The 14,351-nt window shown below is 34.3% G+C and overlaps 1 protein-coding gene across 1 annotated transcript in view; it reads right to left on the bottom strand.

The window, feature by feature from the left end:
* The window catches only part of SKN7 (kinase-regulated stress-responsive transcription factor skn7), a gene marked incomplete at its 3' end in the record, with an annotated part of 29,930 nt that extends 15,814 nt beyond the window's left edge, over positions 1-14,116 (bottom strand). Inside the window, exon 1 of the mRNA XM_051218642.1 lies at positions 13,768-14,116. Within this exon, the coding sequence (XP_051070216.1) occupies positions 13,768-13,885 (118 nt within the window). The 5' untranslated portion in view covers positions 13,886-14,116. The remainder of the gene's footprint in view (positions 1-13,767) is intronic.
* Between the last annotated feature and the right edge of the window lie 235 nt (positions 14,117-14,351).

Genomic DNA, 14,351 nt, shown 5'->3' with positions numbered 1-14,351 from the left:
CTATTGGCATATGTGCATACTGTGAGGATCACCTCGATATTGCCTGAAGTCACAAGCTTTATCCGTAGAGATGAATGGTGGCTAGCAGCGTTTCGATCTAGTTGAGATTCGTCAGATGGAGGTATTTGCATCCCACACTTGATGTTCATTTTAGGACTCAAACCCAGTACCCCACCTCATTGCACAAGCTAGTAGGTATTAGAACTCAGTAACTAAGTGGATAGCGTGATGAAGTTTGGAACGAACGGTACTGTGTTAGAGATTCAGAGTAAACATCCACTCTGAGATGCAGGTACATGTTGCTCACGATTCCCATATAAAAGGAAGCACAGTTCCTTGTTTTCACTGCCAGCCACCATCCATCTTTGTTCATAAAACTTTAGTATTCTTAACGAAAATGGAACAATTCTTTTATCTCTATAGCAGTTTACTCACTATTATAGATAGAATGTTTATTTAGGACAAGTTCTTTTCTCTGCCATATTTTTCCATTTTCTAGCAATTTCTTAATTTTCCACAAATTAGACAAAGTTTTCATTATTCTATCTAATAATCTATGTGAAGGGGTTTGTGGAGACTTTTTCTAGAAATTTCACAGACTGAAACCATGAGTCAATTGAAGCTAGACCACCATGGAAAATCCGGAAGCACTGGACGGCCATTTCGTCCTAGTGTGGGACTCCTCAGCAGTGCGCATCCATGATCCCGCACCCCGCGAGATTCGAACCCAAGACCTGTCAGTCTCGCGCGCGAGCGCTTAACCAACCAGACCACTGAGCCGTCCGGCATCTAACGATGTTAATGTCTAACTTCAACCAATCCGCGTAGTTGCGCCACCGTACACAATTGTCTCGAGTGAGCTGATATCTCACAACAGACCTGATTGATAGGTCCTGGGTTCGAATCCCGCGGGGTGCGGGATCGTGGATGCGCACTGCTGAGGAGTCACATACTAGGACGAAACGGTCGTCCAGTGCTTCCAGATTTTCCATGGTAGTCTAGCCTCAATTGACTCATGATTTCAATCTGTGTAATAATCTATGTACCTGTAGTGTGAGATACTTATGCGGACAAACATAAGTAGTATGTAGCAAGAATTAGAATTGAAATGCTTATTAACAAAATATATTGAAATAAATAGAAGAAAGAAAAGAGAAGGTAATTAGAATAATCATAAGATTGAAAGAATGATGGGTTATGTAATAAACAACTCAAGGAAAATTTATAAATTATGTAAAAAATGTATGATTTTGATATTTTACATGGCCAATGTGTGGTTTTGTTAAATGTAACCAACTCGTTAACCTTACCCGAGTTTACGTTAACTATTTATATATCTTTCAAATATATTCAATTGTAATAATGGTGATTGACTAATGTCATAGTCTTTTTACTCATTTCCTCACTGTCTGTTTATATCTTCATACATGATGATTCATTTATATTAGTATTAAGATGAGATTTTCGGTTGTTTATATTTTCTTGTGTAAACCTATAAGGATGACCTACATGTGAATTCGAGGAAATTCTAAGAAGCTCAGAATGAGCTGAAAACATTCCATCCAACCACTCTTTGAAAGAACATTCCAGAGTATTAACGTGTAGCTTTCGTATCGGACAAAAGTTAAAAAACCATTACACATGGATTAAATGACGATAATGATGATTTCGCTTTTACTAAAATCTGTAAATACTTAAGAGTTTTATACCGCATTTGACACAGTTCGAAAAAACATTCCTTCTTATTCGTCTTCTGTGTTCTCACTTACAACTTTGGAATGTTCTAGAGTTCTAGTGCTAAAGTTATACGCGGTATATCAAGAATCTAACCTCTAGATTTAACAGACCCTATTCATCAGTAAATGTGTATGCTGACTATTCTATTATGAATTTTCATTACATTTTTCACTTCAAATTTTAAAGTGGAAAATGTATACATAATCTATAGAGATAGAGATAGAGGGAGAAAGTTTCCCATTGAAGACTTGTTTAGTTCTTCAGACAGTAAATAATCTCTAATAAAATAAATGACAAATACTCTAATAATAATTTAATTTAACTCTACTAAAACTATGTACATAAGTAGGAGGAAAGAAAACACTTGAAGTTATTCTTTATGTATATATGTTTAATGTGAATATTTTGGCGTCGATTACAATCAGAATGCTTAGTTGATTCATGAGTCATATATATTTTCAGCATGACTACGTGTTTTCTTTTATTATATGCATATTTTGTGCTTGATTATTAGTAAGGGACAAGAGAAAAACATCTTAAGATTAATGAGTTTCTATTGTACAAATAAATATAAAGTCAGGTTTTCCTTTTTTTTTAATGATATATTCCGCAATGCTCTGGTACGGTCGAGAGTAGGGAGGGTCATCTCACTATCTCTAAGTGCTCTCATATGGCTACACGTATACAGTCACTGTCAGAAAAGTCCTATTTACTACCTTTTCGAGGCGAGAGTGTTGTTTACGAAAGCAAGAGGATGAAAAGCGAATATTCGCCGATCAAACCGGCTTAGTGAATATGGAGGATCCAAACAGGGGAGTTAGAAGATCCTGATTCCATACCGATGGTGCACATGGGCTCGCTAATCCTGAGGGAACAACTGGCGTATGAACCAATTATTGGTCACCGGATACGATGAGATCGTATCTCCTGATGTTGCTCCGTTGCCTTGTGGACTAAACCTTTAGGTTAAAGATTCGGGGACTGGCCCCCTTTGAAAACTAACTGCTTTGATCTGGGCACCCGGGCGGCATCACATCCTTCACACAAATGAATGATACCTGCTACTAGCTTCATTGTTATTGTGTGGCGCATATGTATTTGATGCCTCCTTGTACCCATGTTTATGTGTTCAAATAAATAAAATATACCATGGTGAAATAAAGTGTAAAGTTTGTCTAATGATCATTCAGGTAAACGACATATTTAAAGGACTTTGGATAAGAGATAATATTACTACAGAAATAACTTTAAACACTTGAAATGATCGTCAGCAGTGCTCATCCACGATCCCGCATGCGGCATTCGAACTCAGGATCATCAGTCTAGCTTGAATCGACTCATGAATTCAACTAATAAAAGACGAATTACTAAAATCTCCACAAACCCTCGTTCTAATATAAAAGATGATTATAGAAAGAATGTTTTTATATGCATCGACAAAGTAGTATTTTAGTAAAGATGTTATTTACGATGGATGAAATTTTCTGAAGCATACATCAGTGAGTTACACAAACTATCTTGGATTATCAATATAACGTTGTGGTGATTGTTGAGTTTTTGATCAAGGTTAAGCGCTCGCGCGCGAGACTGATAGGTTCTGGGTTCAAATCTCGAGAGGCGGGATCGTGGTTGCACACTGATGAAGAATCCCACAATATGACGAAACGACCGTTCAGTACTTTTAGGTTTTGCATGTTGATCTAGCTTCAATCGACTCATGATCTCAACTAGTGAAATTATTATAATATCCACAAAAACACAAAAACAAATCCATCTGATATTATAATTACGGCTCTTTCGTCCTATTGTGGGACTCCTCGTCAGTACGCATCCGTAAAAACCTTTTTGATATTAATTATACTACTTAAATTACATCTAATTTATATAAGTAGTAAATTATATTCAAGGTGGGTTAATTAATCAAAAAAGAAAAAAAAGAGAAACGTTTATTTCAGTTTACTTCGTGGGAAATAAATTTACTATTAAATAGTGGAAAAGAAATAGTCATTATTCTTTTTATTAAAATACTGAATATATTTATATTGGGAAATGATTTATGTATATTGTAGAGGCTACATTTGAACACAATAATGAAAGATTAATAAGATAATAAAAGAAAATGTTTCCCACATTCCCTTTAATGATACATATTGCATGTCATATATACATGATATAAAGCAATTAGTCCATTTTACAAATTACGTTAGAACAATCAGAAGATGAAGATGATCTGATGTATTTGCGCTATAGATTTCGAACAATTTGGTCACATATATACTTGTCAGGACACTTTATATGAAGAAGAATAAAGGTTCAAGTTCAAGTATAAAAAAGGGTAATAAAGGGGAGAGAAACATTCTTTTGCATTGTATAGAAAGAATAAGAAATTGTTGCGTTATCATCAGAATGGGTTTTGTGGAGAGTTTTAGAAATTTCACAGGTTGAAATCATGAGTCAGTTGAAGCTAGACCACCATTGAAAACCTGGAAGCACTGGACGGCCGTTTCGTCCTGGTATGGGACTCCTCAGCAGTGCGCGTCCACGATCCCGCACCACGCGGGGCTCGAACCCAGGACCTACTGGCTTCGCGCGCGAGCACTTGAAGTTAGACATTAACACCGTTGGATGCCGGCTCAGTGGTCTAGTGGTTAAGTGCTCGCGCGCGAAGCCAGTAGGTCCTGGGTTCGGGCCCCGCGTGGTGCGGGATCGTGGATGCGCACTGCTGAGGAGTCCCATACCAGGACGAAACGGTCGTCCAGTGCTTCCAGGTTTTCAATGGTGGTCTAGCTTCAACTGACTCATGATTTCAACCTGTTGCGTTATCCTTGGTCATAGAATGACTTAAGGATTATCAAGGTAAGTTCAAGTTTACGACACATAAGGTGTGTGGGGGTAAATTTACGAATAGCTAAGGCTTCAATAAACTTGAGAATTCGTCCTTGATAATTTTTATACGACGTTTTAAAAGCTGTATTATTGGTAATTTTGTGCTCCATTTCAATTATATTTTTCGATATCGATGAACATGGTTTTCTACCTTCCACGTTGATCGGATCATTTGACAATAATTGGTTTTCAAGTCATCTAGGAACATGTTCAATGACTTTTGATTGTATTGTTCGATTACTCCTCCCTATTTATGTGTGTCCACATGAACATGTTAATTGGTAAATAAATGGTATATATTCACTTTGTGTTATTTGCTTGTATCTTCTCATTGTTATTTAGGACTGCAATTGATCAGTCTCTTGTTGGCATATGTGCATCCCGCGCGAACTGCCTCGATATTGCCTGAAGTCACAAGCTTTATAAGCAGAAATGGATAGTGGCTAGCAGTGGAATCTGGGACGCGCGTTTCGTCCTATCCATCTTTGCTTATGGTATATATTTGTTTATATAGTGTAATTCTCAGTCTTATTTGAACTCATGAAATTTACGGAAAGATGATATTCTCAGACAGTTTAGAAATATATTGATGCTAAGACAATATCTATAATTCTACGCAGAATTTTTTAGAAGCTCGAAAATTTTCATTGTTCTAGCTAGCGAACAATCTTCAAAGTTGGAAATCTCTTCTGATTTCTGTCATCTAGTTTTCATTCAGCTTTGAAATGTGTAAGATTACAGAAGTCTAGTTTAAAAAAATATTGGCGCAACTAATCTCAAAGGTTGGAAAACTCAACTGGCCAAAGTCTCTACTTTTGAGTGGTACGGTTATTACCTATGGTATATTAAGTATAACATAAATTCTCCCATGTTAGATCCAGACAATATATATCAGGAAATCAATATCATATGATATATTAAATGAACTAATGTAAGATAGGTTTGATTAATATGTTTCATTATATGCTATAAATAAGAAGCCGGAGTTACTAGAATTCATGAGTCACATAAAACTTGAGAAAGAAAACCGAACTAACAAAGATTTATTCAACACAACATTAACACCGTTGGGTGCCGGCTCGGTGGTCTAAAGGTTAAGCGTTCGCACACGATACTGGTAGGTTCTGGGTCCGGATCCCGCGAGCTGGATAGTGGTTGCATTCTGATGAGGAGTCCCATACCAGAACGAAACGACCTTCCAGAGCTTCCAGGTTTTCCATGATATTCTCGCTTTAATTGACTCGTCAATTCAACTATTGAATTACTATATCTAGAAAACCCCTTTTTGATAACAATCTGTTATCGCACTTGGGTTTTTTTAAAAATATAAAACTTTCTTTAAAGCTCCACATTTCGACCAAAAAGCTTTTCGAAGACAAACTTAATTATCAAACATCGTCTCCACAGGATATTACGCAATTACTACAACACAGACAAGTAATATATAATGTTTGAATTTATTTATAGAAAACAATATGGTTATAAAGTACGTAGTTTCTAATAGTTTGCTTTAATCATTTGATTTAACGTCCCATTAAATTCAGGCTTATGTATGTTTAAAGCCTCCTGTTTGGATATCTGGGCCACCCATTCCTGCAATCTGGATAACTCAACAAGTTTAGTTTTTGCTTGTTTGTTTGAACACAGTATTATGCCTACTAGTTTCATAACCCACTCAAGTGCGTTTGTGAAAACTTGACGACATTTCACTATACAAATTACTGAAGAGACCAATCAGAAACATCGTGGTTACTGGCAATATTCATCGAAAAGAATATACATTATTCAGATGTAGAGTCCTGAACTGCTAACATCTAACTGGCTATCACTCAATGTTTATCGTCGGGATCGATCAAGAAATAAGAAATGGGAGACTTGTTGAAATTCTATATTGTACCAAAAATATACTATTGAATAAAGCCAGTGATAATCTACTATGAAGTGTAATTCAAATTATATGTTTCAAAGTATGAATAACGAATATCTTACTAACGAGTTCATCTTTTTATTTATATCCATCAGTCATCTTCTAATAAGAATAAAACAAAATTTTGAACTTAATACAGTTTATCACTGTATAAGATGTAATACAGTTAGGAAGTCCAATGATAAATAATAATAATAACAATACATCATAAGTCAGTAATCTATCTTTTATCTCTTCGATTTACAAAAAGATATCTCCTCAAGTCCTAATGGGAAGCAGTGACTAGTGGAGTCCAACCGGGTCTAATGTGAGATAGTAATTCACTGAAGACAATGGTGGACGGTGGAACAATTTCGTGGACTGGTGGAAGTTAAGCATTAACACCATTGAATGCCGGCCGGCCCAATAGTCTAGTGGTTAAGCACTCGCGTGCGAGACTGATAAATCCTAGGTTGGAATTTTGCGAGGCTGTTGAGGTGTCCTATACTAGAACGAAACGACTATCCAGTGCTTCCAGGTTTTCCACTGTGCTCTAGCCTCAATCGACTCATGATCTCAACTATAGAAATTACTATAATATCCACAAAGACCCCTTCTGATATGAAAAAGATATATAAGCACCAAGATGATTTCTTTGAAATATACCGTTTCTTCTAAACCAGACTTAGTAAACTAGTAAAAAAACGAAGCTAACAATCTACATTAGACAAGATGATTCACTATCTATAAACTGAATGTATACATTATATTACATAGCATTTAACCCATATGTATATATAAACATATATACATATTCGTTTAGAAGAGTGATAATGTACATAACCCTTGTATACAATGAAATTTATTGTCCTGAAATTTACCCTTTTAACTTTACACCACAAATAGTATTTTTTTTAAACAAAACATTGAAAACTGCTTAAACATGAATATTTGTGATATATATATATATATATATATATATATATATATATTATGTGGGTTTTTTTTTGTTTTCTACCAGGTCATCCCCCTTTCAGGAAAATATTCTAGATTTTTCTTTGTTGCCTATTTTTTTCTTTTTTTCAAATATCTTTACTCTTGAAATTACTCTCATGTTGAATGGTGAATGGTAATAAAAGGAAAACAACAACAAACGAACCCATTATTCTTTAATAGAAAATAAACAGATTTCGGCTTTTTTTTCCACTTTCGTTGATACATACTCTTTTTTCGTTTATCGATTTGTTATTCTTTTTTTTGAAAAAAAAAGGGAAAAAATGTTTCTTTTAAAATGGGGGCGAAAATATATCACAGTGTACTTTTTGTTTTATAACTTAGTATTGATAATTATTTCATGACCACCCAGATCAAAACATACAAACTGAGGTTTCATTATTTTTAAAATATAAAATGTTTTAATAGTTGAATTCATCATGGAAAATCTGAAAGTAATGGACGACTGATTTGTCGCATCCACGATCCTACTCATGAGATTCGAACCAAGGACTACTGGTCTTGTGTGAGAATGCTTAACATCTAGACCATTGAGGCGGCCGATATTCAACGATGTTATTATCTAACTTCAAATAATCCATGAAATTAAGCGACATGTCCACCATTGTATTCGTTAAGTTACTATCACACAACAGAGCCAGTTGAACTCCATTGGTCACTACTTCTCACTAGACCTCCATGAAAGACCTCTTGGAGACCGTTACTAGTGAGCATACGATGATTACTATCAGAAAGGTGGTTTTGTGGATATTATAGTAATTTCAATAGTTGAGATCATGAGTCAATTGAAGCTAGACCACCGTGAAAATTTTGAAAGTACTGGACAACCATTTCGTCCTATTTTGGAACTTCTCAGTAGTGTACATCCACGCAAGATCCCACTCGTGAGATTCGAGCTTAGTACCGATCGGTCACGAGAGCAAACGCTTAACCTCCAACAATGTTAATGTCTAACATCACAAATCTTTTTCTTTTCATATTTATCATAAAATAAACTTGTTAATACAGCTAACTAAATCAAAATTATTTACATACTATGTATTTGCTATGGATAGAAGTCACGAAGCCATTAATTTTTCTATATAATTGGTAATTATAATGATTAAAATGATCTAATAACATGTAAATAGATGAGTCATGATAGATTCTTTTATTTGATAAATAGATAAAACGTTTAAAACATCATTTTGTTTTAGTCGGTTATCATTAAAAATAGAATCTGATACAATAATGAGTTGGCTCACATTTTTATGGTCATATAAGTATGCCAAGATGAATAATTTCACTGTTGGTTCTAATGAGAATGGTTAAACATTGAGAGATGGAGTTCATAAGGAAAAGTTTGGGTTAGTGGGATAATATTGATACTCTATATAAAATGGACATACATGGACCACTATGAAATGTTTTGATTCGTATCATCCAAGTTCTCTCATCAATGATCATAGTTATAACATAGACTCATTTGAAGGCGCTCGAATCTACGTGCATGATTTTGTCTAACAGTTAACGGTTTCAGGGATAAAGCCATGTTTGGACTTGGTCATCACTTAATTTCCTTCAAAATATTCTTACTTCAGCTGGCACTACACTTTAAAGTTGGTAATGGTTGGGTATAGACTATGTATATCTAATCTACACAGTCGACGAAGCTTCATTACGTCATCAACCGATATTCCGTATTACTTTAGTGTTCAGCGTTTGACTTCAAAACTGTCTACTCGGTTGTTTCACAATACACCAACAATTCTCCGAAGAAAGCCAAGATCAAAAATGACAGTCTACGCATATGATCTGCTTTCATAGAGTATTCTAGAGTAAATATCTGGGCAGTATACATGAATTTTGGTTGGCAGAAGAATTCCACATGTGACGAAAGTTGACAGAAGCTAAAAGAGCTGTCTGAATCAGTGAGGAAAATTCTCTAGACATCAACCTACTTTGGCTGATGAGACTTCCAAAATAAATAAACTGATCAACACGTCCAATAACGTTACTCTCTGTTTTTGATTTTCATTGTTTTCTGAACTTGGAAAAATGGGTTTCCACCTATGTCTCTAATTAGCATTACCTTCTAAGATCCTAAGGCATTTCCTAGCTTTTTGGTCTAAGTTGCTAACTCACATCACTGTTTTTGTAGGTGGATGAAAATAGACTCACAGTTTCATAAGATAAACATTCTCTACATTTCTAACTAAGTGATTTGTTGGATTCGCTTAAAATATACTTGATTCTATTGTCTCCTAACTGAGCTCGACTAGGTTTTGCTGTTTCATTTTTTCTACATTCGGGGTGATAATAATAATTAACTTAAGCTGTACACTCGTATTAATAGTTCATAGAATTATATAAAAGTTTACATAATTAAGTGGTTCGAGGCTCTAATTATCAAATGAGGTTACATAATAATCAGGGAGTTAGATAAAAATAGAAGGAGGAGCAAGGAGAAAGATGGACGTATCATATATCCACGTAGTGTTCGGGATTGAGTTGCCGATGCCTCAGCAGTGCATAAGTTTATCTAACCACCTGATTATTACGTAACCTCATTTGATAATTAAAGTCTCGAGTGACTTTATGGTGTAATCACTGATACCAGTACCACTTATCAGTATTCAACGTTATATTTTTGTCGGTAGTCACTAATCTAGGGAATAACTTTCCTTATACTTGAAGTTCGTGGTTGCCAGTATATTGTAAAATAATTTGAAAAATAGTTTTTGTATAAAAAGAAGCCAAAATAGTGGAGATTTCCAAGCCTAATCTGCCAAGATAATGTACTTTACAAACTGTTTCTGTACAGAAAAACATGATATATCCGTTATATGGCTTCAACATTTTTTACAGTGCAATATATACATTTCGAAAATTAAATATTTAGTAAGAAACATATAAAAAAGATTATTTTCCTAGTAAACTAGGTTCATACATATACACTATTTGTATAAGATAGGGATACAACCTACGTACAAATTTACTTGGCGTTATTTGCTTATATCGTCCCATCGTTGTTTAGAAAGATAAATGATCCGTCTCTTATTGGCATATGTGCATCATATGTGTATTGCCACGATATTGCCTTAATTTACAAGCTTTACAAGCAACGATGGATAGTGGCTACCAGTGAAATCCAGGACGCACATTTCGTCCTATTTGCGACTCGTCCACTGGATGTGTCTGTATCTCAGAGTTGATGTTCACTTCGGAACCCGAACCCAGTACCATTCGCTTCAAACGCCATCACGTTATCCACTTAGCTACTGAATCCTGATAGTCACCTGCTTGTGCAATGGGCGAAGCTTAAATTCACTTGGTGTTGTTTTACTTATATCTTCTCATTGTTATTTAGGACTGCAATTGATCAATCTCATGTTGGCATATGTGAATCGTGTTCAGATTGCCTTGATATAGCCTTAAGTCACAAGCCTTTTAAGCAAAGATCTTATGTGACAAGAATTATTCTGTGCTGAAATATAAACATCTGTACAACTATCCCAGCGTGAAACTGATCAATTGCAGTCTTAAATAACAATGATAAGATACAAGTAAAACAATACCAAATGACTATCAAATAGAATGATTTATCAAATAGTTTAATAGACATTTACACAGTTATCATTCAATAAACAGATTTAAAACTTCCGGAAACATTAGAATATTGATTATAGTTGATATGGAAATTAATAATAGTCAAGTTAGTTTAACTTTATTTCTGTTGAAAGATATCAGTGAAGGTTTATAAATTTATATATGGGTTTCTATTTAAGATTCTGAGAGAAAAGTTAAGTTGGTGAAAGAAAATAAAAGTGATCAATATTGGCAAATATTCAAAATAAATATTTAGATGTTTAAATTTTTTAGTAGCTCTTTATTTTGTTGTCATTTGGATTGAACGATTTTGTCGCTGGGCTCACAACTTTAGTGAACTGGGATCTGACTCCAAGTAGATCGTATGGATGATTATTATTGAAATATATATGTCGCCTATCCTCGCATATAGTCATCGACTCAAACTGTGTTAGTCAATAATAAAGTTAAATAAATCAAATAACGAGAACTGACTTGTGAATACATATAGTTTGTATATGAAGCGAATGGTATAGAGGCGAGGCTAAATGACGCACAGTGGAGATGATGGGTAAGTCAACTCCATTTAGTCAAGTGTTAATCAATATTTATAGTCAAACAAAAATAGGTCACAGACATGTGATGAATGGGATAAGAGCGGTACACACATATGCGCTCACATAAAAACCGTCAAGATTGATAAGCGAATAATTAACAAGGTCAAAATGTGACTCAAGTTGAATGAATAGATTGGCCTGTCCGAAAGCTAGAATAAGGTATATAGGCTTAACATATAATAACCGACACTACAATTTGTAAAAATTTCGCTTTGAGCATACGGTCAGTATTCTACCCCTCACACAAATTGAATGATGAAGTGTGTTGCATATATATTTAGTGTCCACTTGTACCAATGTTTATGTTATTATAAAATAAATATAAGTATTTCACAAGTTATTGAGTTAGGAAAAAACATGATAGACACTAATACGATCGGATGCCGGCTCAGTGGTCTAGTAGGTTAAGCGTTTGTGTGCGAGACTTAAGGTCCTCGGTTCGAACCCCGAGGGGAGGACCGTTGATGCGCACTTCTGACGAGTCCGACAATAGGGCGAAACGGCCGTCCAGTACTTCCAGGTTTTCCATGGTGGTCTGGCTTCACGATTTTAACTATTGAAATAGTATTTATGCATTGATTATAGTGTAATAGCATTGTTTTTTTTAACTGATCACCATAGTAATGGTGATTATATAATCAGAAGGTGATGAGAAGTGTCAATTACAATTTATTAGGGGATAGCACAAATCAAAAAGTTATAAGTACATCAATCGAATATGAAGCAGAAATGCGAACGTGTGTGTATGAGCAAATATATACGAGCAAATTTATTATCAAATTGTATAACGTTGCAACAAGGCAAAGCAAGAAGTACATATATATACATGGGAAAGCGGATAAATCATCGGGTGATATTTAAACAATCAACACTTTAGCTAGAATTTGTCATGTACACTAAAAATTATAACGGTACAAAGAATTATGTGAATTATTACTATTCAAATAACAATGTTTAATAAGTTAATATAAAGTCTTAACCAAAATTAATCATAAACGAAATTGATTATAGGATAGTAGCAAATTTATTTAAAGTTAGTTACTAATGGAATAAAGGATAGAAAGAAAAAAAGAAATAAAGAAAGTATGGTAATTTCCTTGGTATTGTTTTACTACGAAATGCTCCTCCTACATTCCACTGTTAACCACTATCCACCTTTGCTTAAAAAGTATAGTGATATTTTGAAAAAAATTACTTTAGAAAAAGAAAAAAACACACACCGAATGTTGACCTAAATATAATTTATTTGTAAACTTTAACAAAAAGCAATTAGTTAAATGAACAATGAAAGGAGTTCATAGTTAAAAGACACTGTAAATATATTTACGAACTTTGGCAAAGTAACAGAACAAAATCGAATGTTTTTTTCCAGGATAGGGGTTGTGGAGATTAAGTTTTTGACTATGATCATGAACCGATTGATGTTAGACCACCGTTAGAAATCTGGAAGCACTGGACGGCCGTTTCGCCCTATTGTCGGACTCGTCAGAAGTGCGCATCAACGGTCCTCCCCTCGGGGTTCGAACCGAGGACCTTAAGTCTCGCACACAAACGCTTAACCTACTAGACCACTGAGCCGGCATCCGATCGTATTAGTGTCTATCATGTTTTTTCCTAACTCAATAACTTGTGAAATACTTATATTTATTTTATAATAACATAAACATTGGTACAAGTGGACACTAAATATATATGCAACACACTTCATCATTCAATTTGTGTGAGGGGTAGAATACTGACCGGATGCTCAAAGTGAAATACGTGGGTTTTTTTAGTGGGTCACATTCCAAATCTTTGACTTAGAAGTCTAATCTATCAAACAATGGATCAACGTTAAAAGATGCAGTCTCATAGTAGTCGTCCAGTGCTTCCAGGTTTTCTATGGTGGTGTCTAGCTCCAATTGACTTATGATTTCACCTATTGAAATTACTAAAAGAAAAATCTCCACAAAACCCCTTCCGATAAACATAAACAAACTTTTAAGCATTTAGATATAAAAATTAAGTAATTAAAAGTATATATATAATGAATTAACTTACGTAATTTGCTTTGATTATTTATTGAATAATTATCCATTATCATACAGAATCCAATTTCATTCATAATTAAACTAATGAATATGATGAAATCAAATCCAATCATTTTCATTGAATTCATTCTAATTCTGATTTAATTACATATTTCTAATATTTTTTTTTTAAAAAGTTTTGAGAAGAGAGAGAGGAAGAGGGGTGAGGGTAAAGAAGTTTCTGGAATTTTTCGTTCGTTACCATGCTTTCAAAAAATATATTCAATAAATAGGGTTTGAGATTTTGTTTGTTTTTGCTTTTTGTTTGAAATTTCACGGCATATATTTATCATTTCCTGTTAAATTAAATGAGAAATAAAATATATACATATAATAATAGGATAATTAATATTAAATGAATTTGACCAATCAAAATTCCCCTGTAATTTGATTGGATAATTGTGTTTTTGTTGTTGTTGTTATTGCTGCCTATTTGCTTAGAAATTTGTTTTTTTTTTCAGTAATAAATCACTATTATGAGACAAACTTTAAATACTTAAGATGATCATAATTAACTAATTAAAAGGTGACCTATTTGAATATCTGGGCTACCTG

This window comes from Schistosoma haematobium, chromosome ZW (assembly GCF_000699445.3).
Source record: "Schistosoma haematobium chromosome ZW, whole genome shotgun sequence".
Lineage (NCBI taxonomy): Eukaryota > Metazoa > Platyhelminthes > Trematoda > Strigeidida > Schistosomatidae > Schistosoma > Schistosoma haematobium.
The sequence above is the reverse complement of the archived record's forward strand: the minus strand, read 5'-3'. Positions and strand labels throughout refer to the sequence as shown.